This window comes from Notolepis coatsorum (assembly GCF_963971535.1).
Source record: "Notolepis coatsorum genome assembly, chromosome: 18".
NCBI lineage: Eukaryota > Metazoa > Chordata > Actinopteri > Aulopiformes > Paralepididae > Notolepis > Notolepis coatsorum.
In genome coordinates, this window is record NC_140182.1 from 71,122,401 (window position 1) to 71,146,698 (window position 24,298).

The following is a 24,298-nucleotide window of genomic DNA, read 5'->3' on the forward strand; positions in this document are numbered from 1 at the left end:
CTCGCTTAGTGTGAATAGATGCGGCAGCGTTTGATCTCACTGTGAATCGATACGGCAGCGTTCGTTCCCACAGTGTGAATCGATACGGCAGCGTTCGTTCCCTCAGTGTGAATCGATACGGCAGCGTTCGTTCCCTCAGTGTGAATCGATGCGGCAGCGTTCCTTCCCTCAGTGTGAATCGATACGGCAGCGTTCGTTCCCTCAGTGTGAATCGATGCGGCAGCGTTCGTTCCCTCAGTGTGAATCGATACGGCAGCGTTCGTTCCCACAGTGTGAATCGATGCGGCAGCGTTCGTTCCCTTACCACGCTTGTTCTTCTGCATCTCCGTGCAGCGGTCGTTGATGCGCTGGATGCTGCCCAGGCGACGCACCTCCTCGTTGATGCAAAGGTTCTACAGACGACAAAACCCTAGGACTTCAACGCTCCACAAAAAGGACACACACTCACAGATGTTATGACAAGAATATTAAACGAATAGATCATGCATTCAGCATGTGTGTCATTATGTACAGTATACCTGCCGTGAGCCCAGCGTGACCAGACTGATGTCCTTGCTAAAGGGGCTCTTTTGAACTTCACGGACAAACTGGGCAAGCTGGGAGTGAGTCCGGCTGCAGTAGTAGATCTGACAACATGAACACACATCGTTTCACATTGATGATACGCAACACAAGTTTTATTGGTTTGAGCTCCATTATTGCAGGCATTCCTATTTGCACAAACGATATCAAACACACACCTTTGTGACGTGCTCTTCAACCAAGTCGTCATCATCATCATCATCATCGTCACCAGCACGGAATCTGTTGGATGTGGGGGGAAAGAATACACACCGCTGTCATAATTTGCCCATTTTGAATCCTTAATTTTGACGAGTACCGTTAAAATAACAGGCGTCTGTGATTGGCCAATGGCCATATTTACTTGCTCTTGGTCTTGGTCTCGTCGTCGCTCTCGTATTCAGCAACGATGAGCTCCTCCTCCTCAGGATCTCCGGGTGCCTCCCCCTGACCGTGTTTACTGAGCTGGAGCAGTTTGAACGCTTCATCGTCTTCACACCTCTGCACACACACATACACACAGGGCCACACTGTTGAACATAATAATCTCCTAGAATGTGGGGTGTTTGCATGTTAGTCTATGTTCAAACTGGTCACACTCGTGAACTGACCCGCATGCACAAACGAACAATAGCGAAGATAGACGGAAAGATTGTGACAAAAGTCAATCTAGAGTGACATAAAAGTTCCGACTGTTGGACTGAGGTCACATTGCAAAAAAAAATTATCAGACCTGTATTTGATTTAGGACCACATATGAATGTGGGACAATCAGAATAGAAAGGATCAGATTCCATGCGATTTGCGCTATTCACACTGTTACGAAGGATCAGATTAAACCGAGTATATATATTTATTTGTGGATATATATTGAATAGTATTTGTATATCGTTTGATATCCCTTGTATATTCCTTGTACATATACACGGAATATCCCTTTAGCCTACTATAGCCCATAATAGTTCATTCTCCTATTGGACAAAGGACCAGGCGCCAGGGGACCAGCCCCCGGAGTCAAGTTCAAAGTTACCGACAAGACATGTCTGTACTAGCCCCGGCCCTGCCCAGGGATACGGCGACAGAAATGAGAGTGGCACTATTTGTTCACCGTGCATATAAATATAGCGCAGGTGAATACAGAAGCACTTAGTCTTAGTCAGAAACTTAGTAACCAACGTGAAGCCTCACCCACGATACGACGTGCGGTGAAGTATGGCCTGTTTGGCCCCAGAATAGCATTGAGACCGCGTGCGAATTAATAACTGAATTGTCAGAGTTTGGCACTGTACCGTCGAGTGCGACGTATTTCTATTAAGTTAATAATAGTCTATTGTGTATGGTGCATCGTGCGGTTAGAGTTCTAAAGTGACCAGCATCTCCAACGCTTCCTCGTGTTAGCTAGATTCTTATCCAGGCTGGGCCGACCACATGGCGCTTTCATCCGAGGAGATCTAGGCGAGGACCGAATGGACATGTACACTGGATTACCTACCCGACGTCTGCATAGCCCTGTGCGGCTGGAATATATATTTGCTTTGGTACTGTGATTTGTGGAGCGGATAATCGCCGACGCCTGTGAGTGTTGGATTTACCCCCGAGAGGAGTCAAGGTCGAGTCGGCGCTCAGAGAGCCTGAGGCCGCCTAGCTTTCTTCACTGTGGAGCTACAGCCTACAAGAGAACCAAGCTGTATTCGTCTGCGGATCAAGAGTCTATCGCACTGTCTTCTGTACTCGAAGTCTCCCTAGATATCGTTGACCAGACGTTCTACTACCGACAGCTCTCCTACCCCCCCTGCCGGCTTACAACCGGGAGGACCCCCTTCCAGTATATCCCGCTATATCATTAAGTGTACCATAGATATAATTCCCTAAGAGCCAGGTTGTATACTTGCCTCCTGCGTAACCAGAGAATGGACATTCAGTGTTGATTTGCCTACGAATACTCATTTGCCTTACAAGTGCAATCAAATGTAATATAAGTATCATATGTACCTTTTGCTCCATTAAATACTTGATTAATACCTTTGACTGGAACCGATTTCATTGTGGGAAGTGTTCATCATATTCATATATTGTGTACTGTATGGCCAGTAGTTAAAGTACATAAAGCGGTAGTGGTTTAATGATACCATACTTATCAATACAGTCAGGGAATTGTACCCCTCAGTTACACACACTGTTTGAAAACTGATCTGAGTAAAAAATAATAATAATAATCTGATTTGGGCCAATATTGTGTGCAATGTGAACATAGCCTTAGTGTTTGTACTCCTCTTACCTTTCTTTTCAACGCATACTTTAGTTGGACGTTGTTTCTGATCATCTCCAGTTTCTCTTCTCTCTTCTTCCTCTTCAGTTCATCGTCCTGAAACATGCGTTAGACACAGAATCACACAACAGGGGTCAAATATTCACATCTTCACCATCTCGCTGAGCACAACCCACTTCAGGCCACATTTAGACCTCTCTCACATAGTTGTGAAGACTGGCAACCACCATGTAAATTCTGAAGGGTCTAGGAGGGTCTTAGCCCCCCCTTAAAGAAACAACCTATACTCTTATATATAATACTTGGTGACTAATGTCTTTAATAAAAAATAGTTGTTATAATTCACACACTCATGTCTCTCTGTGTGGCCTGTGAGACTGACGTGCGGTTGAGATTTTTCAGAGCAGCAGCATATAATCTACACAGAGAGGGGTGGATATCCATGACCCTCTGTGTGCTGCCGCTAGACAGAGCAGTTTTTCCTCCTAAACAAACGCTTACTGTACCTTCAGTTTGGACACGAGGTCCCGCTCTGCCTTCTTCTGCACAAAGTCGGTGATCCAGTCAGGCTCTGTGGAGGAGGGCTGAGAGGTGGTGGAGGCAGCAAGGGCTGCTTCTCCTCCTTGCAGCAGAGCATCTGCTTCACGTTTCCTCTTCTCCACATGGTCTCTCAGCCAGCTCAGTGCCCCACAGATCAGACTCAGGGACTTGCCCTGGAGTGGAGGATATACAGTACATGCAACCCGATTTAAAAACACACTATTGTCGCCGTCAATTTCAAACTTCCTACCACAGTCAGGACAGCTGAAACCTGCCCAATTGTCCGCTGTTGACTAAAAACACATTTCTTCAATCTATACCTGAAATATATATATATATATATATTCTTTTGAACTACTAATCTCTGTACTGTCTTTTACTATTACACTTTGCTACCAAGTAATCTTCCTTGCCTATATTACTACCTACCTGCTATGCTAATTTATCTCTATACTACTATGCACTCAAGACTGTAGCACTCAAGTTCGACAATTGTAATGTATGGAGTTAATACAGGGACTACTTAACGTTAGTCTACATACGCCCCTCTGATCATGCATGCTTACGTTACGCACAGGTCGTATAAATGTACTGCCGGGTTGGGGTACGTCATTAAAAGCCATGGGTTCAACGCTATCAACATCTCCGTGATTATTGGATTATGTAGTTGTGTAAATAGACAACATACACGACAAATTGGCGAAGAGATTAAAAGTACCTACGTTTTTTCAGATTGTCAGAACACTGATTTCAGACTAGGCCTAAATGATGCGTTGAGGGACAGCCTAGTTTGTGGTATGCATAATGAAGCCACACAAAAGAAACGACAGAGAAAGACCTTGATTATAAAAAGGCGCTCAACATAGCAATATCTATGGAAACTGCAGCAAGGGGAGCATCAGAAATACAACAAAAGGGGTTAGAGTATGAAACCAATAAAATGTCACTGAAACCAGGAAAGCAATGTTATCGTTGTGGCAAGACATCACACGATCCAGATGAATGTTGGTTCAAAGACAAAGAGTGTAGAAAATGTCAAAAGCAAGGTCACATTGAGAGTGTGCAAATCAGGGAAAAAACAGTACTCTGACTAAACACAAGGTGGCAGGAAAGCAGCACCCAAAAGGGAAATACAAAAAGCTGCATAGAGTGACTGAAGAGAGTTCAGATGAACATGAAAGTGATTCAGAGAGCAGTGACTTAGGATGTCTAGAGCTGCATCGCATGAAAGAGACAAATGCACGGAAAATAATATGGATCACTCCAGAAGTGGCAGGAGCGAGACTCAAAATGGAGTTGGACACAGGCTCCGCCTTATCAGTGATTTCTGAGAACGACTACAAAAGACTGTATCCACAGATAGCTCTGAAAATTACAAAGGTGTTGCTGAAGACTTACACCGGAGAAAGTGTGGCTCCAAAAGGGAAAATACGGGTCACAGTGAAATACAAAGACAAAACTAAGGAGCTGGACATGTATGTTATACCAAATGGGGGTCCTCCGCTGTTTGGCCGTGAGTGGCTCAGAAAAATTAAACTGGACTGGCATGCTGTTAAATCTTTGTGTGCGTCAGCAGGAGATGAGAAGAACGCCACGTCTGGGAGACTGTCAAGGATACTCGCAGAGGCACATGAAGTGTTCGGGAAGGAACTGGGAACACTAAAAGGTATAAAAGGCAAAGATTGAGATAGAGGAGAATGCAAGCCCGAAATTTCACAAAGCCCGGCCCGTGCCTTATGCAATCCGCCCCGCAGTAGAAGCGGAGTTGAAAAGCTTGGAACAGACAGGAGTGCTGTCCAAGGTGGAGTGGAGTGAATGGGCAACGCCCATAGTCCCAGTAATGAAGAAAAACATAGACACAAAGCCAGGAAGTAAAGTGCGCATTTGTGGGGACGTTAAAGTAACTGTAAATGCAGTGCTCCACACCGTACAGTATCCTCTGCCCCGTATAGAGGACATCTTCGCCTCCCTGTCAGGAGGGGAACGTTTCACTAAAATTGACCTGGCGCAAGCGTACCTGCAGATGGAGATTGAGGATTCATCAAAGCCGTATCTGACTATCAACACACACAAAGGCCTTTACCAATACAACCGCCTTGTGTTTGGTATAGCTTCAGCCCCAGCTATCTGGCAGAGGACAATGGACCAGGTACTACAAGGAGTCCCAGGTACACAGTGTTACCTTGACGACATTCTTGTTACCGGCAAGGATGATCAGGAGCATCTATCAAACCTGGAACAGGTGCTCACAAGGCTGCGGGAATATGGACTTCGAGCTAACCAACCAAAATGTGAGTTTTTCAAAAAGGAAATATCCTACTGCGGACATGTGATCAACAAGAACGGCCTACACAAATCTCAGGTCAAGATTGAAGCTGTGCTTAAAGCACCACCACCAGAGAATGTGTCTCAGCTCCGTTCTTACCTTGGACTTGTAAACTACTACCACAAGTTTTTACCCAATCTATCAACTGTGCTGCACCCTCTGAACACGCTGCTGTAGACAGGAACACACTGGAAGTGGACTGACAGCTGCAAGAAGGCTTTTCAGGAGAGTCTCATCACGTCAGAACAGGTGCTCGCTCACTTCAATCCATCTTTACCCATTAAATTAGCATGTGATGCCTCACCTTATGGCATAGGTGTCAAACTCACGGCCCGCGGGCCAAATCCGGCCCGCCACGTCATTTGATGTGGCCCCCCAAGAGCGCAGGTAAAAAAAAAAAAAAAAAAAAAGCTTTTTTTTTTTTTTTTTTTACATTAATATTGGGTTAAAAAATAGCAGTGTTAAAATAATTGTGGGTTAATGCGTTAATAAAGCTTTAACTTTGACAGCCTTAGTTATTACACATTCTTACACATACATGTATGTTGAACATCTGAGGTAACAAAGGAAAAAAGCCAAAAGCACTTACTCCTCAGACATTCTTTGACAATTTTACAGCCCAAAATACAAAAAAGATCCAGGCGGAATAGGTAACAAAGGGTTGAAGAAATATTGTCTGAACTGTCAGATGCAAACTGGCTGTGTGACATAACCGAGCATCTCGCTCAATTGAATAAGAAGCTGTAGGGACGCAAACAAGTCCCACCCAAAACTTGACCAATATAGTTGTGAACTGAGACAACCCTTATTTTGTTATTTTTGAGTACAGTTACAGTTGTGTGTTCATGCAGACACATAATAGCAATTTCATTACGAATTGAAAATGGGGGACCCTGATGTAAACAAGTCGATAAAGTTAATTAAACTATCTTCCATTAGTTGGATGTATGGCCTCTGCAAGGTTGTGTGCAGCCATTTGTTTTTGTAACATCTGCTACATCTGTCCCACGTGTTCTTTGCAGCTCACAATTGTTAGTTCTGCCCATCTTGACTGTGACAAAAAGGTTTTGAACAAACTTAATGTCATAGCTTGTGTTTGATGATATTCTTCTTTGTTATTTACTTGAATGGTTTGATCATTGATTGGTGGAGTAATATGGGGTTCTGATAAACTAAAATTATTTGTTAAAATAACATAAGCTAACATATATTTTTACATTTATGCAAATGAATATGCAATATGTATAACTTGAATAAGTAATAAATACAGAAACACCATGTTTAACAATATGTAAATGTGTAGCTACATTTATTTTACATTACATTAACATTTATACGGTCTTTGGCCCTTTGAGGGCAACCATAATGCTTATGTGGCCCTCTGTGAAAATGAGTTTGACACCCCTGCCTTATGGCATTGGAGTGGTGTTGTCACATACATTTCCAGATGGCTCAGAGAAGCCAATAGCCTTCGCCTCAAGATCATTAACTAAAGCTGAGCGCAACTACGCTCAAATTGACCGAGAGGCCCTCAGTCTCGTATGGGGGGTCAAGAAGTTTAACCACTACCTGTATGGTCAAAAGTTCACGCTTCTGACACTGACGTTACGCACAGGTCATATAAATGTATTGCCGGGTTGGGGTACGTCATTAAAAGCCATGGGTTCAACGCTATCAACATCTCCGTGATTATTGGATTATGTAGTTGTGTAAATAGACAACATACACGACAACAATGTTTGATGAACAATCTTACTGACCCCCTTAGCTGCCAGAGTTGTACACAGTGTCTTCCTGCTGACTTGTTGTACAGAACTTGTAAGTCGCTTTGGATAAAAGAGTCAGCTAAATGACTAAATGTATTGACAATCTTTCTCTCTTACACACACACACACACACACACACACCGTTCCAGTGGGACTCTCAAAGATGCCAACTTTGCCCTGTTCGAGGGTGCTGTACAGGGCTTGCATGAACTGCTCCTGGATGGGATAGGGTTGGAAGGGAAATGGAAACAGAGGACTGTCGTCCTCCATCTGGACTGGATGTCCCTAAGAGATGACAGATCACTGCTTTTAGACAAATCTGTTTGAAGTTAGCGTTGGCTTCATGAAAATGTTACCTTGCTAGCAAACGTTAGTGTTAGTACAGGTAAGATAACACTAGCGAGCGAACCACTTAGCTAAACAATAGCTTTTAAGTTTTACATGAACACTTTAACGTTACATTTGATGGCTACTAGCCTAACCTAAAGCCACGGGTGAAAGTTTTCACATGCACAGAAAAAAAACCCACCTATTAGCTCATCAATCTATGATGATATATATCAAATCTCATTCCATGAATCTGTAAAATACTCACGACGTGACGTGAGACGTACTATGTTTTATGATTACTGATTTGGCTAACGTTATGTCTCAGCTGACTTGTCTGCAGGCTGTTCAACAAGCGCGCCAACACACAGCACCAACACCGACAGCTCTTCTTCTTCTTCTTGTATATTTCCGGCGGACTAAGAGGGAGGGGCGTTTTCTTCTTCTTCTTCTTCTTCTTCTTCTTCTTCTTCTTCTTCTTCTTCTTCTTCTTCTTCTTCTTCTTCTTCTTCTTCTTCTTCTTCTTCTTCTTCTTCTTCTTCTTCTTCTTCTTCTTCTTTTTGAGGTTTTACGGCAGTTGGCCACCAATTGTTTGGGGTATTACCGCCATCTTCTGGTATCATTTACCTCCTACAATGTCCATTTCCCTTCACCATCATGAAGTGCAGCTAATGCTGCTCCTGACTGAGCCCCCCTCTGCGAGACACTCCTTGCCCCCTGCGGGCTGATTCTGGACTCCATGCCCAAATGTTGAACCGCTATCCTAACAATCATCTTTATTCTATCTGTCCTGCCCTTAATCACTGCCGTAGCATTAACTACCCCTGCCACGAAGGCCACAATACTAAATTTCTCCTCCCACACCCTCTCTCTATCCTCCTGCCCTACCCTTTCTGCCAAATGCCCTTCTCCAAACCCCTGCACCCTATCTCGACTTCCCTGTCCTACCCTCCTAGCCGCCTCTGCATACGATAACTTACCCTCCCTTCTCACTCTCTGAACCACAACCTCCCTCTTCAACACCTCACAACCCCTAAACGCTACACTATGCTCCCCACCACAACTACAACACTTCAGCTTCACTCCCTCTCCACACTTGTTCATGTTCCCTGCCACACTCTGTCCCTTCCTACACGTAATGGCTATATGCCCAAACTCCTGGCACCTATAACACCTCAGAGGACTCTGAACAAACTCCCTAACCCCTGTATACACCCTACAAACACCTCACTAGGAACAACCTCACCCTCAAACTGAATCACTACCGTCTTCGTCTCTATCCTATCTGCTCCCCTCTTCATCCTTTCTGCACTCTTAACTTTCCCATTACGCACATGTAACAGATCGGTTCGGACATGCCCCGAGTGGGAGTTGAACCCCGGTCTCCCCCCGTGACGGGCGGCATCACAGACCACTATACCAAGAGGTGAATTCACTTCTAAGTAATGGGTCTGGACGCCTCTGGGGAGTGAGTTTACTTGTAGTACCACTGCCGTCCACAGTCACTTCACAACACTGTCCATCGTGACTGTAGGATAGATACACGGCACTCCGTTACACTGATTGATTGATTGATTGATTGATTGATTGATTGATTGATTGATTGATTGATTGATTGATTGATTGATTGATTGATTGATTGATTGATTGAAAAGTTTGCAGAATGGGTACAGTACAGTACAGTACAGCTCAATACATACAATTGTTAAGGGGATGCAGACCAGAGAAAGACTTTTGTCTTGTTTACATCAGGGTCCCCCATTTTCAATTCATCATAACATATATATGACCTACACAACATACAGATAGACAGTACTGCTACATCTATACATTTATGACATACCAGATTTGCAAATACAGTACTGTTTGTGATACAAAAAGTGTCCAGAAAAATAGTGTATATACATTTGACGTAGAAACTGTACATTGGAGGAGGTTGGGTACTAGGTGGGGTGGGGTTGGGTGGGTGGGTGGGGGGCTGTACATTGGAGGTGGGGGGGGGGGGTTGGGGGGACACACACTGTACACTGTACATTGGAATACTGACAAAGCCATACTTGGTCATTTACTGTACAACTGGGTTAGGACATTTGTAGGGGCCAGTTTCGAATTGCAGTCTCCCGTAGGTGTTTTTTGAGAGTGTTTTTGAAGGTGGGTAGTGATTCACATTCCTTTACAGCTTTGGGTAGGGCGTTCCACATTGATGTGGCATAATTGCGAAACGTGTTTAGTCCCTTGTTTGAGCCGAATCTGGGTTTAACATGATTTGTGGAGCTCCCTCTGGTGTTGTGATTGTGGTATTCACTGACCTTTGGGAAGTATTTTGACATGTACATGGGTACCTTGGTCGTGTAGTGTATCTTGTAGACCAGGCCCATTGCAAGTTGCTGTACTCTGTCGTCTACTCTAAGCCATCCTAGGTTGTCAAAGTGGGCAGGGGTGAGGTGGGTTCTAGGAGTCAGGTCAAGCAGTAGTCTGACTAGTTTGTTTTGAGATGTTTGTAATTTGTTTTCTAGTGCCTTTGAGGTGCTTTGGTACCATGAGGTGCAAGCATAGTCGTAGTACCCTTGAATGAGTGCTCCTGCCAGAGTCTTTAGGGTATTCTTGTTTACCAGAGAGGAGATCCGGTACAAGAATCGAGTTCGTTGGTTGACTTTTTTTATTACATTGGATGCCATTTTGTCACAGGAAAGATTAGCCTCTAGGATGGAACCCAGGTAGGTAATTTCATCTTTCCTCGTGACAATATTGTCACCCACTGTAACTGAGAAGCCGTCGGTCTTGCTGAGTTTGTTATTTGAACCGAAGAGAATGGACTCTGTTTTGCCCATGTGTAATGATAGTTTGTTGTCGGCGAGCCATATGCAGATTTTGCCTAGTTCTGAGCTGAGGGCTTTTTCAACATGTAACTTGTTCTTGTCAGAGACCAGCAGGGCTGAGTCGTCCGCAAACAGGAACAAGTTGCAGTCACAAGCTGACGACATGTCATTTGCATAAATTAGGAATAGTAGCGGTCCTAGTATGCTTCCTTGTGGAACACTCACCCCCCTAAACTCACACCACCCAAGGCATCCGGGTCACTTGGCACCAGTGTAACAGATCGGTTCGGACATGCCCCGAGTGGGAGTTGAACCCCGGTCTCACGCGTGGCGGGCGGTATCACAGACCACTATACCAAGAGGTGAATTCACTTCTAAGTAATCTAGGTCGTCCTCGGACGGGCCCTCCATCGGTGCTTCCAGTCATCCCGATCCTCCATGCATCTGGCTAGCTCGCCGGTGCATTCTGTTCCCGCATCTCTCCTGAGTACGTCCTCGTGATCGATGCCCGTGTGTTGGTTCCCACAGCACAAGCTGGTTTGCTGGTTGTCAGCTCATGGTGTCTCTGGCAGGCCAGCCTCATTCTCCTGATAGAGATAGATAAGTAATGGGTCTGGACGCCTCTGGGGAGTGAGTTTACTTGTAGTACCGCTGCCGTCCACAGTCACTTCACAACACTGTCCATCGTGACTGTAGGATAGACACACGGCACTCCGTTACACACGTCTCTCCTTAAATCTCCCACCAGCTGCTTTACGCTAACCTCGACCGGTACCCTAGCTATCACCCCCTTACACCCCCCCCTCCCTCTTCTCCCCTACTCTCACTACCTTACTTATACCAACTCCACCAATGCTCCTCATCTTCCTAGCCTTATCCACCTGCTCCACACTTACACACCCTATGGCCAGATTCTATAGATTTCCAGCCCTCCCTATATTCTATTATACAGCCCCGCGGCGAGCAGGAACTGCACAACAGCACTAGCTCTCTCTTGGTGGTTCTCACCCAGGCCTAGAAATGAAGGCAAAGAGAAAGAATTAACTCCCTGAGAAGAAAGAACTCTAAAGAAGGATTTTCGTTGTTCTCTGTACTTAATACAGTCCATCAGGACATGCTGCACTGACTCCGACCCCCCCCCCCCCTCACACAACCCAGAATGATGTTTCCCAACTGTACACAACGTCTGATTAAACCCACAGTGCCCCAACCGTAATCTACAGATTATAACAGAGTCTCTTCTCGGTTCAAGAATACCCTGAAGACTCTGGCACCTCATGGTACCAATGCACCTCAAAGGCGCTAAAAACAAGATTACAAACATCACAAAACAAACTGGTCAGACTACTACTTGACCTTACTCCTAGAACCCACCTCACCCCTGCCCACTTTGACAACCTAGGATGGCTTAGAGTAGACGACAGAGTACAGCAACTTGCAATGGGCCTGGTCTACAAGATACACTATACTATACGACTAAGGTACCCATGTACATGTCAAAATACTTCCCAAAGGTCAGTGAATACCACGACCACAACACCAGAGGAAGCTCAACAAATCATGTTCAACCCAGATTCGGCTCAAACAAGGGACTAAACACGTTTCGCAATTATGCCATCAATGTGGAATGCCCTACCCAAAGCTGTGAATCCCTACCCACATTCAAAACCGCTCTCAAAGAGCACCTACGGGAGGCTGCAATTCGAAACTGGCCACCGTAAATGTCCAAACCCCCCCACCCCCTCCTAATGGACAGTCTCCTCCCCACCGTATGTATATATTCTCTCCCCACCAGATGTATATTTCTCTCCCACCCACCCACCCCCTCCTAATGTACAGTCTCCTCCCCACCGTATGTATATATTCTCTCCCCACCGTATGTATATTTCTCTCCCACCCACCCACCCACCCCCTCCTAATGTACAGTCTCCTCCCCATCATATGTATATACTCTCTGTCAGGATCTATGGGTAACAGTACTGTATATTTGCATATCATATGTCACAAATGTAACAGTACTATATACCTGTATGTCATGTATGTCCCTATGCCATAAATGTCATGATGTCATGTATGTTGTGTATGTCATAAATGTCACTATGAATTGAAAATGTGGACTCTAATGTAAACAAGACAAACGTCTTTCTCTGGTCTGCATCCCCTTAACAATTGTGTGTATTGAGCCGTACTGTATTGTACCCATTCTGCAATCTGTTAAATAAAGTTTTCATTCATTCATTCATTCATTCATGAATGAAAAAAAAAAAAAAAAAGCGGCCCCCATCCTCCTGACAGAGGGCTGGATAGAATAAAAGTGCCTCACCTTGGTCTCCCAGTCCCACCTACACTGCCACTCCCTCAAAACCCCCTCCCTAATTTACCCCTAACTGTACAGACAGATCCGGGGCCATTCTACCTAATGAGCCTTTGGCTATGCCATCAACTATTTTGTTCTCTACAACTCATGAGTGCCCTGGGACCCAGCAGAACTTTACCTCACAGCCAACCTTCTCAAGCCTAAACAACACCATCAAAATCTCCTGGATCAGGTCAGGCCGAGCCTTTGACTTGCCCTCTCTCAAGGCCACCAAAGCTGCTGCTGAGTCCGAGCACAGAAGTACCCTCTCCGGCTTGACATCCTCCACCCACCATAATTCCCAGAGGATAGCCAGCACTTCTGTCACAAAGACTGAGCTCCCATCTGGGGCGGCTACGTGGCGTAGTGGGCAAGGCGCTCGCCACGAAATGCTGGAGACGCTGGGCTCGTCAGTTTGAGCCCAGCGCTCCACATTGCTTTCAGTTTAGCTGGTCGTTCATACTAATACACATTGGCCGTATTAGGGGGTGGGAAACTGATGGGTGGGGATCAGGCGTTGTGGACAGCGACTCCTACAGGTCGGTTGGTGCGCCTGCGCAGTAGAATCAGGAAGTGTCGGGGGCAGCGTGAGCCTCCCACGCGTTACTCCTCACCACTGAGCGATCGAGCTGCGCAGGTGAAAAGATGCGACTGCTGTTACCTCAAGTACCGGAGGGGACTTGTGCTATGTATGACTTAGTCCACATTGCAGCCGGCTTGTGGGAGGCAAGAAACAGCGTCCGTGACAGGGGAGGGTTGAATTGGATGATACGAAATTGGGATGGGAGAAAATATAGAAAATGGGAGAAAAAGTGGATCAAAAAAAAAAAGACTGAGCTCCCATCTGAAATCCGAAGCCCAGCCTGCAGATCCCACTGGGCCACATATACTCCAAACCCAGCCCTCCCAGAGACAGGGTCCCTGGACCCGTCAGTGAAGACCCCCAGGTACACCTCCAATTCAATTTTCTTTTTTTTTTAACTTAAATTTGTATTAAACATTTATAGACATACAACACAACATATACAATAACATCAACAACACTATTAAACAGACATAAACAATAAAGAAAACATTTAATACTCAAAAACAAAATAAAAAATACTGACTTGAGCAGAAATTCCACAAACATAAATAATAAAATGGAAAAACATAAAACAGTTGTCATACCCTAAACAAAAATTAAAATAAAAAAGCTAACTAAAGCAGCATTTTGTGACATGGGTTCAGAGACCCTCCTTGAACCTCTTTCCTCCTTTACCCTTCGCCCTCTTGTGTTGCATTTGGTTCTTCCTCTGTGATGTCGTTTTCGTTCCCCTTGTAATCCTCCCACTTTCCCCATCTTTCTCCAAATTTCTCTTCCTGTAACCTCAGCATGTGTGTTATCCTCTCCATATCCTGTATCTCCCCTACTATTCCTACCCATTGTGCTATTGTCGGTGGGTCTTCTTTGTACCACAGTCTTGTTATTGCTTTTCTGGCCGCTATCAACATTATCTTTATTAAATATTTGTCCCCCCCCCTTGTATTCCCTCGTGTGTCAGGTCTCCTAAGTAAAGCACCAGTCCCGTTTGTGGTAACCCGTATCCTAATATTCTGTTCATTGCCTCCCCTATCTCCTCCCAATACCCCTTCAGCTTCTGACATCCCCAGAATATGTGCGTGTGATTTGCCCCCTCCTTCCCACACCCCTCCAGCATGCTCTTTGTGTTGGTGCATATTTTCCCTTCAGCTCTGGGGTTATAAAGAATCTGATTATGTTTTTCCATCCAAACTCTTTCCATATCCTCGATCCTGTTGTTGAATGTTGCACCTCGCATATGTTACCCCATTCCTTCCCTGTTATTCCTATCTCTAGTTCTCTCTCCCATTTCTCCCTTATGTAATCGGTCGTGTGTCCCTTGCTGGTCATTATAGCCCGGTACAGTGCTGATATTACCCTTCCTTTCCCTCCTTCGTATGCCCTTACTATCATCCTAATTATTCCATTCTGTTCTTCGTCCTTGTCCCCTATTATTTCTTTATTATAGTAGTCTCTAATCTGTAGATATCTGAAGTGGTCCCTGTTTTCTAGTCCAAATTTCTCCTTTAATTTTTGTAATGTTTGCATTTCCCCCTTCTCTATCAATTTGCATATCGCTGTTGCCCCCCCCCCCCCCCTCTCCCATCTTCTGAATCCATGGTCCAACCTCCCTGGTTTGAATCTCTTGTCATGTGCTATCCATCTCAGAACCCCTGTCTGCTTCTCCAATTTGTGTGTTTTTACTACTCTGTTCCATATGGTCAAGGTGCATTTGGTGATTGGATCTAACAGTCCCTCTTTCTCTTCGAATAGTTCCCTATCTCCCACCAGAGCTTGTACCTTGTATCCCTCCCCTTCTTTTTCAATGTCTTTCCATCTTGCCTCATACTTGTCGTTACACCAGCATGTCACTGCTCTCAGTTGTGCTGCATAATAGTAATCTTGTAGGCTGGGTACTGCCATCCCTCCCTCTTCCTTTGGTAGTTGTAGTGTTTTATATCTGACTTGTGGTCTTCTCCCCGCCCATATGAACCTCGATATCAGTCTGTCCCACTCCCTGAATTGATTCTGTGGTATTTGTATCGGTAGTGACTGGAACAGGTACATTAACCTTGATAGTATGTTCATTTTAATGACCTCTATTCTTGAATTGAAGTCCAAGGGCATTACTGTCCATCTCTCTAAGTCTCTCTTGATGTTCTGATTTATCTGTGTATAGTTCGCCTCAAACAGTTTCCCCACCCCTCTCGTGATGTTCACCCCTAAGTATTTAATCTTGTCCATGTCCCATCTTATCCCGTACTGTTCCCTAATTTCCGTCGTTGGGGTATAGTTCCATGCTAAGGTCTGTGTCTTTGTCACGTTTAGTTTGTATCCTGAGTAGTGGCCATATTCCTTCAGTAGATCCATCAGTGCCGGGAAGCTCTTGTCTGGTTGTCTCATGTATACTATCACATCATCCGCAAATAGGCCTAGTTTATATTCCGTTCCCTTTATCCTTACTCCCTTGATGTCCTCTGTCTGTCTGATCAGTTGTGCCAGTGGTTCTATGAAAACGGCGAAGAGCGTTGGTGAGAGACAACATCCCTGTCTGGTAGCCCTCTCTAATCTGATTCTATCCGTCAGGCTGCCATTCACCTTAACCCTCGCTGTCGGTTCTTGATATAGTGCCTTGATCATCTTCATTGCCCTCCCATTCAGTCCGAACCTCATCAATGTTCTGTATAAAAATGTCCAGCTCACACTGTCGAATGCTTTTTCTGCATCCAGGCTAATCAGTACCACGCTACCACCTTGTTTTTGTATCTCCTCTACTATGTGTAATGTCTTTCTCACGTTGTCCTGTGTCTGTCTCCCTTTAATAAATCCAGTTTGATCTTCATCTATAATGTCTGGCATAAACGTCTCAAATCTCTTTGATATTATCGATGTATACATCTTGTAATCCACGTTGAGTATGGACACGGGTCTGAAACTACTACATAATTCTCTATCCTTCCCTTCCTTCGGTATCGTGGTGATTATGGCTTCCTTCCACGAGGGGGGCATTTTGCCCTCTTCCATCGTGTGTCTGAACGCCGCCCCTAACATGGGTGCTAATTCTGTTCTAAATGTCTTGTAGAATTCCGATGGGAATCCGTCGCTCCCCGGAGATTTGTTGTTTTTAGCTCTACTAATTGCCTCTTCCAGTTCTCGTTCCGTAATTATTTTATTTAATTCTTCATTCTGTTCTTTCCCTATCGATGGTAACTCTAGCTTCTCCAGATATGCTTCTATTTCCTCTTCTCCCGCTGCTTTTGGCTGTGTGTATAGTTTCTCATAGTATTCTCTAAATGTCCTCTCTATTTCAGCTGGGTCCCTCAATATTTCATTAGTCTTTGTATCCCTTATTGTGTGTATCGTGTTCAACTTCTGTTGCGTCCTAATTCTCCTAGCCAACAGTCTGGTCGCTTTTGGTCCCCCTTCATAGTACGTTTGTTTCATGAACCTCGCTTTCTTTTCTATTTCCGTCAATAATTCCCTATTTATCCTGGCCTTTACTTCTTTGATTTCTCCGAGCGTTTCCTGTTCTTTTGATATCTGGTGTCTCCCCTCTAGCTTCTTCAGCTTCCCTATCAGATTGTGATATGTCTCCGTTCTGGCCTTCTTCAGCATTGCTGTCTTCTCTATCAATTTCCCCCTTATCACCACCTTCAGTGTGTCCCATAGAATGTTCGGGTCTACCGCTCCGTTGTCATTTTCTTCCTTATACCTGGCTATCTCCTCCTTGATCTGACTCACCACCCCCTTGTTATTTAATATTCCTACATTTAGTCTCCAGATCGTGTTCCTCCGTCTCCCTTCTAGATCTACTGTCAGATATATGGCACTGTGATCCGATATGTCCGCTACTCCTATTCTGCTCTCCCGTACCCTGTAACTGTCCCCCGTCGTCATCAAAAAGTAGTCTATTCTCGCATATGTCACGTGCGAGTGTGAGTAATGTGTGTATTCCCTGTCCATGGCGTGCATCCCCCTCCAAACATCTGTAATTCCCATTTCCGTCATCTGAATATTCATATATCTACTGATTGGTGCCCGTCCTTTTCTAGTACTCGTGGTGTCTAGGTCGTGATTCAGTACTACATTAAAATCTCCCGCGCATATCAATATCCCTTCTAGTTCCATCACTATCATATCAAAAATGGTCTCATATAAATCCCTCTCACTCTCTGGGGGTGCATAAACATTCACTAACGTAATCATTTGACCCTCCATTTTTCCCTTCACCAGAACAAACCTTCCCTCCTTGTCTCTTACTTCCTTGATCAATTCAAATTTGACTGTGTTTTTCTCATGATCCTGTGCTACCAAATGTGTCTCCTGCAGAAAAATCACTTCCATCTCACTTTTTTTACATTTCAACATCACTTTGCCCCTCTTTATCGTATTATTCATTCCATTAACGTTTAACGACATCATTTTTATACCTTTAACCATTGTCATCTTTCTTCTTCTTTCGTCTGTCAGTCCCCCCCCATGTCACATTCATTCCCCCCTCCAGTTGTAGCCTCCGCTCTCTTCACCGAATACATATAATGATTAACATAAATAAAAAACATAAACTTTACATAAAGTGCTCCCAAGGCGTTCGGGGGGTCCCTGTGTCCCCCCCTGTCCCCTGCTGGTGGGTGAGGAGTAATTGCTCTCCTAGTGAGAGGCCTCCTCCTGACGGCTTGGGGGTTTGAAACCTTTACCCCCAACCGCTCGTCATATTTGTCCAGCCTTCTTACTGTTTTTATTGCTGTCGAGCTCCTGGTCAAAAGCGCTCTGTCCTTCATTCTGATCAAAGACCCCCATTTCCTAGGTCCCTCTCAATGTGGCTCATATGTTCCAATGTCCCTCCTTCCTCCCAAACCCGTGTGTGGTGTCTTCTGTGTACCCCTTCTTACTTTCTTTTCCTCCCCTCTATTTTCTATGTGATGTCCATTTATCCCCTTAATCCCTTCCAACTGTGTTACTCGCAGCGTGTGTCTATGTATTTGTTTCAATATGTTCTGTGTTCCGTCTATCATACCTAATTATATTTCCATTTATTTCCTCCATCAGCATGTGTATTATGTGTCCATGTCTACATTATGTTCGTTCCTATATCCTGCCTCTACCTGGGAATGTGTGTTTATGTATATGTTATTTCAGTTTCTATATTTTGTCTCTATTTGGATAGTTTTTTCAATCTCTTGTGCGTGTACTCATCCGTTCGTCTCCTCCCGCCTCCTCTCTCCTCCTTCTCCGTCTCTGGCCTCCTCGTCCGTCTCCGCCTTCGGTCTGTCACGTCTCACCTCAGCCTTCTCCTCTCTCCTCCCTCCTCTCCCGGGTTTCGATCTCCTACTCTGGTCCATCTGCGTGCTTTCTCCAATCTCTGCTGCAGGCTCAGCGTCTGGCCCTCCTGTCCCCTTCCTTCTCCGTCCTCCGCCATCTGCATCCCCTGTCGCCTCATCTCCTCCGCCGCCTCCCGCGCCGTCATATTGTCACCGTCCCTTCCTTCCAGTGAATCCTTAGCGAGGTCATGGGTGATTGGAATTTCATTCTGTTTTCTTTCAGAATTCTCTTCAGTCCCACGTAGGACCTGCGTGTTATTGCTACCGCTGTCGAGTAATCGTGATCAAACGACAGTCTTTTCCCCTCGATTTCTATCTTCTTGGTCCACGCGGTTCTGAGTATCAATTCCTTAATCTCAAATCTCCAATTCCAATTTTAGCTGCATGTATATATTCCCTCCCCGCCGTATGTATATTTCTCTCCCACCCACCCACCCCCTCCTAATGTACAGTCCCCTCCCCATCATATGTATATACTCTGTCAGGATCTAGGGGTAACAGTACTGTATATTTGAATACCGTTTATGTCACAAATGTATCAGTACTAAATACCTATATGTCCCTATGCCATAAATGTCATGTATGTTGTGTATGTCATAAATGTCTATATGAATTGAAAATGGGGGACACTGATGTAAACAAGACAAACGTCTTTCTCAGGTCTGCATCCCCTTAACAATTGTGTGTATTGAGCCATACTGTATTGTACCCATTCTGCAATCTGTTAAATAAAGTTTTCATTCATTCATTCATTTGAATTCCAATATGAATTGAAAATGGGGGACCCTGATGTAAACAAGACAAACCTCTTTCTCTGGTCTGCATCCCCTTAACAATTGTGTGTATTGAGCCGTACTGTATTGTACCCATTCTGCAATCTGTTAATAAAGTTTTCATTCATTCATTCATCATTCATTCATCATTTATTGTATACCCCCCCCCCCCTCTCCAGGAAGTGTTGCGGTGATCTCGCCCCTCCCCCCACTCTCCCATGAGCTCAGAATACCGGAAGTGTCGCGGTGATCTCTCCCCTCGCCCCTCCCCCCCGTGTCTGGAAAGTTCTGTCTGCCCTTCTTCCTCCAGGCGGCTTGTTGTCAGTCAGAGACCAGGCTGAGGACTCAGTGAAGCGGCATATTAGCGAGTAGCAACGTGGCAGCTTCAACACAAAGCACACGTCCTGCCAAGACTGAGTGACTGGTGCATGACAGCTGGAGGCTTAAAACGTAGCTTTATTTCGCAGTAACGCTAACGTGACTCTATCCCGTGTTGTACTTGTCAAACAGGGGGGTAAACGACGCCAGCATCGCTTTGATTCGAGGCGCAGGTCGGAGCAGGAGGAAGGAAGGGGGCTTGATTCTAAGCTAAATACCAACAGCACGATTATTATGACCGCAGAGGAACAGGCGAGCGAAGGACAACACGGCATCCCGATGGAGGGAGATGATATCACGCCGAAGACCGATGGGGGTGTTTTGAAGGTATGGTTCAGTAATGGCACTAAGTGTGCTAGTAGCCAGCCAGCTAGGCGGTGCACGTCTGCTAACGCTGTTTATCTGCCGTCATGTCGGCTAAGCTAGCTGACGTCAGCTAAGCTAACGCTAGCAACACAATTAAGACAGTTAATCTTCACTACGCTATAACTTCAGTCATAAAAACACGTGTTCATTTGCAATGTCTTATTTTCTTAGCCGCTGTCACCTGTCACTCAATATCTAACAAACAAGAGACCCGTTGCCAAGTTAACATGAACGCTAGTTATTTGACCAACTTAGCAGCGTGCTAGCTGGTTGATCGGATGGCTATCAGTTCCTCGTCTCCACCGCACGTTTCTAGAAGAGTCTACAGGGAGGGAGAGCAGATGCAGGAGCCAGTGGCAGGTGATGGATGCATCGCTTGAGCCCACGCTGCCCCTCGTGGTCTCGCCTATTGGTCTCCTATTTTCACCATGTATTGATTGATTGATAACTTTATTAACAGATTGCAGAATGGGTACAGCACAGCTCAATACATACAATTGTTAAGGGATGCAGACCAGAGAGACTTTCGTCTCGTTTACATCAGGGTCCTACATACACAATTCGATACTACAACACACACCACTCACTGCGGTCAAGTGAGCCGTCTTTTGCTTTTGCGTGGTCAAATCAGCCGCTCTTGTTTTTCGAGTGCGCGATTAGTTCCAGGTTTACGGTAATGCATTAAAACAAGCCTGGGACGCTGTTGTAATGAACCGACGTGACTTTTGAACACAGTCTCACAAGTAGATCTTACAGAAATACTTAATATGACATTGAATGCGCATCGAATCAATAGGACGTTTAGTCTAATCAATAGGACGTTTCGTATGTGCAGTATTATTGAACATCGAATCAATAGGACGCGCAGTATATTCGACCACTAAACTAAAGCTACAGACAATTCCACAGAGGAACACTTCCGGTGAGGATTTCAAAGTAAAGGATGGCATGTGGTTCATTTCTATTATTTCATAAGTAGTTTATTACACTGCCATGTTTGTACTTAATACTTCTCAAGACTACTTGCACAAATAATATTAACTACTTTTACTGTGTACTTTTTGAGTAATTTGAGTTTCAAAGTCCTTTTTATAGAACAATGAGTATTTTCGACTAACTTTGATGTGGGATAAAAAAAGATTTTCCCATAAGCACTTTATGAAACTGCCATGGTTGTACTTAGTACCTCTTAGACTACTTGTACAAATTATATGAAATATTTTTACTGTGTACTTTTTGAGTAATTTGAGTTTCAAAGTCCTCAGAATCAGCATTTTCGACTAACTTTGATGTGGTATAAAAAAAGATTTTCCCATAAGCACTTTATGAAACTGCCATGGTTGTACTTAGTACCTCTTAGACTACTTGTACAAATTATATGAAATATTTTTACTGTGTACTTTTTGAGTAATTTCAGTTTTAAAGTCCTCAGAATCAGCATTTTCGACTAACTTTGATGTGGGATAAAAAAAGATTTTCCCATAAGCACTTTATAAAACTGCCATGGTTGTACTTAGTACCTCTTAGACTACTTGTACAAATTATATGAAATATTTTTACTGTGTACTTTTTGAGTAATTTGAGTTTCAAAGTCCTCAGAATCAGCATTTTCGACTAACTTTGATGTGGTATAAAAAATGATTTTCCCATAAGTACTTTATGAAACTGCCATGGTTGTACTTAGTACCTCTTAGACTACTTGTACAAATTATATGAAATATTTTTACTGTGTACTTTTTGAGTAATTTGAGTTTCAAAGTCCTCAGAATCAGCATTTTCGACTAACTTTGATGTGGTATAAAAAAAGATTTTCCCATAAGCACTTTATGAAACTGCCATGGTTGTACTTAGTACCTCTTAGACTACTTGTACAAATTATATGAAATATTTTTACTGTGTACTTTTTGAGTAATTTGAGTTTCAAAGTCCCCAGAATCAGCATTTTCGACTAACTTTGATGTGGGATAAAAAAAGATTTTCCCATAAGCACTTTATGAAACTGCCATGGTTGTACTTAGTACCTCTTAGACTACTTGTACAAATTATATGAAATATTTTTACTGTGTACTTTTTGAGTAATTTGAGTTTCAAAGTCCTCAGAATCAGCATTTTCGACTAACTTTGATGTGGGATAAAAAAAGATTTTCCCATAAGCACTTTATGAAACTGCCATGGTTGTACTTAGTACCTCTTAGACTACTTGTACAAATTATATGAAATATTTTTACTGTGTACTTTTTGAGTAATTTCAGTTTCAAAGTCCTCAGAATCAGCATTTTCGACTAACTTTGATGTTGGATAAAAACAATTCTTCCCATAAGCACTTTATGAAACTGCCATGGTTGTACTTAGTACCTCTTAGACTACCTGTACAAATTATATGAAATATTTTTACTGTGTACTTTTTGAGTAATTTGAGTTTCAAAGTCCCCAGAATCAGCATTTTCGACTAACTTTGATGTTGGATAAAAACAATTCTTCCCATAAGCACTTTGTGAAACTGCCATGGTTGTACTTAGTACCTCTTAGACTACCTGTACAAATTATATGAAATATTTTTACTGTGTACTTTTTGAGTAATTTGAGTTTCAAAGTCCCCAGAATCAGCATTTTCGACTAACTTTGATGTGGGATAAAAAAAGATTTTCCCATAAGCACTTTATGAAACTGCCATGGTTGTACTTAGTACCTCTTAGACTACTTGTACAAATTATATGAAATACTTTTACTGTGTACTTTTTGAGTAATTTCAGTTTTAAAGTCCTCAGAATCAGCATTTTCGACTAACTTTGATGTGGGATAAAAAAAGATTTTCCCATAAGCACTTTATGAAACTGCCATGGTTGTACTTAGTACCTCTTAGACTACTTGTACAAATTATATGAAATATTACACAGTAAAAATATTTCATATAATTTGTACAAGTAGTCTAAGAGGTACTAAGTACAACCATGGCTGTTACAAAGGATCAGATTAAACCGAATATATATATTTATTTATTGATATATATTGCATAGTATTTGTATATCGTTTGATATCCCCTGTATATTCCTTGTACATATACACGGAATATCCCTTTAGCCCAGACCATAATAGTTCATTCTCCTATTGGACAGCGGTCCACCGGCGCCAGGGACCGGCCTCCGGAGCCAGGTTCAAAGTCACCGTCAAGATGTGTCTGGACATGCCCGGCCTTGCCCAGGGATACGCGACAGAAGTGAGAGTGGAACTAGTTTGTTCACCGTGCGTATAAATACGGCGCAGGTGAATGTAGAAGCCCCTTAGCCCCTTACCTCCGTACCCTTCGTCTTTAGTATGTTACCGATAAGTTGAAGCCTCACCCACGATACAACGTGCGGTGAAGTATGGCCTGTTTGGCCCCAGAATAGAGCATCGAGACCGCGTGCAAATTAGTAACTGAATTGTCAGAGTTTGGTGCTATACCGTCGAGTGCGACATATTTCTATTAAGTCTTTAATAGTCTATTTGTGTATAGTGTATCGTGCGGTTAGAATTCTACAGTGACCAGCATCTCCAACGCTTTCTCGTATTAGCTAGAGTTCTTATCCAGGCTGGGCCGACCGCATGGCGCTTTCACCCGAGGAAACCTAGACGAGAGCCGTATGGACATGTACACTGGATTAATCTACCCGACGACTACATAGCCCTTTGCGGCTGGAATATATTTGCTTTGGTCCTGTGATTTATGGAGCGGATAATCGCCGACGCCTGCACGTGTTGGATTTACCCCGAGAGGAGTCAAGTCGAGTCGGCGCCCAGAGAGCCTGAGGCCGACTAGCTTTCTTCCCTGTGGAGCTACAGTCTACAAGAGAACCAAGCTGTATTCGTCTGTGGATCAAGAGGCTACTGCACCGGCTTCTGTACCTGAAGTCTCCCTAGTCATCGTTGACCAGACGTCCTACTACCGACAGAT

General features: G+C 43.9%; 2 protein-coding genes across 7 annotated transcripts in view; one reads left to right on the top strand and one right to left on the bottom strand.

Annotated features, from left to right (window-relative positions):
* Positions 1-8,192, bottom strand: part of ddx11 (DEAD/H (Asp-Glu-Ala-Asp/His) box helicase 11) — a 49,871-nt gene extending 41,679 nt beyond the window's left edge. For 2 of the 4 annotated variants that reach the window (XM_084335445.1, XM_084335442.1), the window contains exons 1-8: positions 8,058-8,192; positions 7,604-7,747; positions 3,337-3,543; positions 2,840-2,926; positions 926-1,062; positions 741-804; positions 519-626; positions 305-392 (exon numbers count right to left, since the gene is read on the bottom strand). In XM_084335445.1, the coding sequence (XP_084191571.1) occupies positions 305-392; positions 519-626; positions 741-804; positions 926-1,062; positions 2,840-2,926; positions 3,337-3,543; positions 7,604-7,732 (820 nt within the window). In that variant the 5' untranslated portion in view covers positions 7,733-7,747; positions 8,058-8,192. Of the gene's footprint in view, positions 1-304; positions 393-518; positions 627-740; positions 805-925; positions 1,063-2,839; positions 2,927-3,336; positions 3,544-7,603; positions 7,748-7,991 lie in introns of all 4 variants that reach the window. The other 2 variants (XM_084335444.1, XM_084335443.1) reach the window with 2 other exon arrangements.
* An 11,729-nt stretch (positions 8,193-19,921) lies between these two features.
* The window catches only part of fkbp4 (FKBP prolyl isomerase 4), a 30,582-nt gene continuing 26,205 nt past the window's right edge, over positions 19,922-24,298 (top strand). For 2 of the 3 annotated variants that reach the window (XM_084334410.1, XM_084334411.1), the window contains exon 1: positions 19,922-20,325. In XM_084334410.1, the coding sequence (XP_084190536.1) occupies positions 20,233-20,325 (93 nt within the window). In that variant the 5' untranslated portion in view covers positions 19,922-20,232. The remainder of the gene's footprint in view (positions 20,326-24,298) is intronic. The other variant, XM_084334409.1, reaches the window with a different exon arrangement.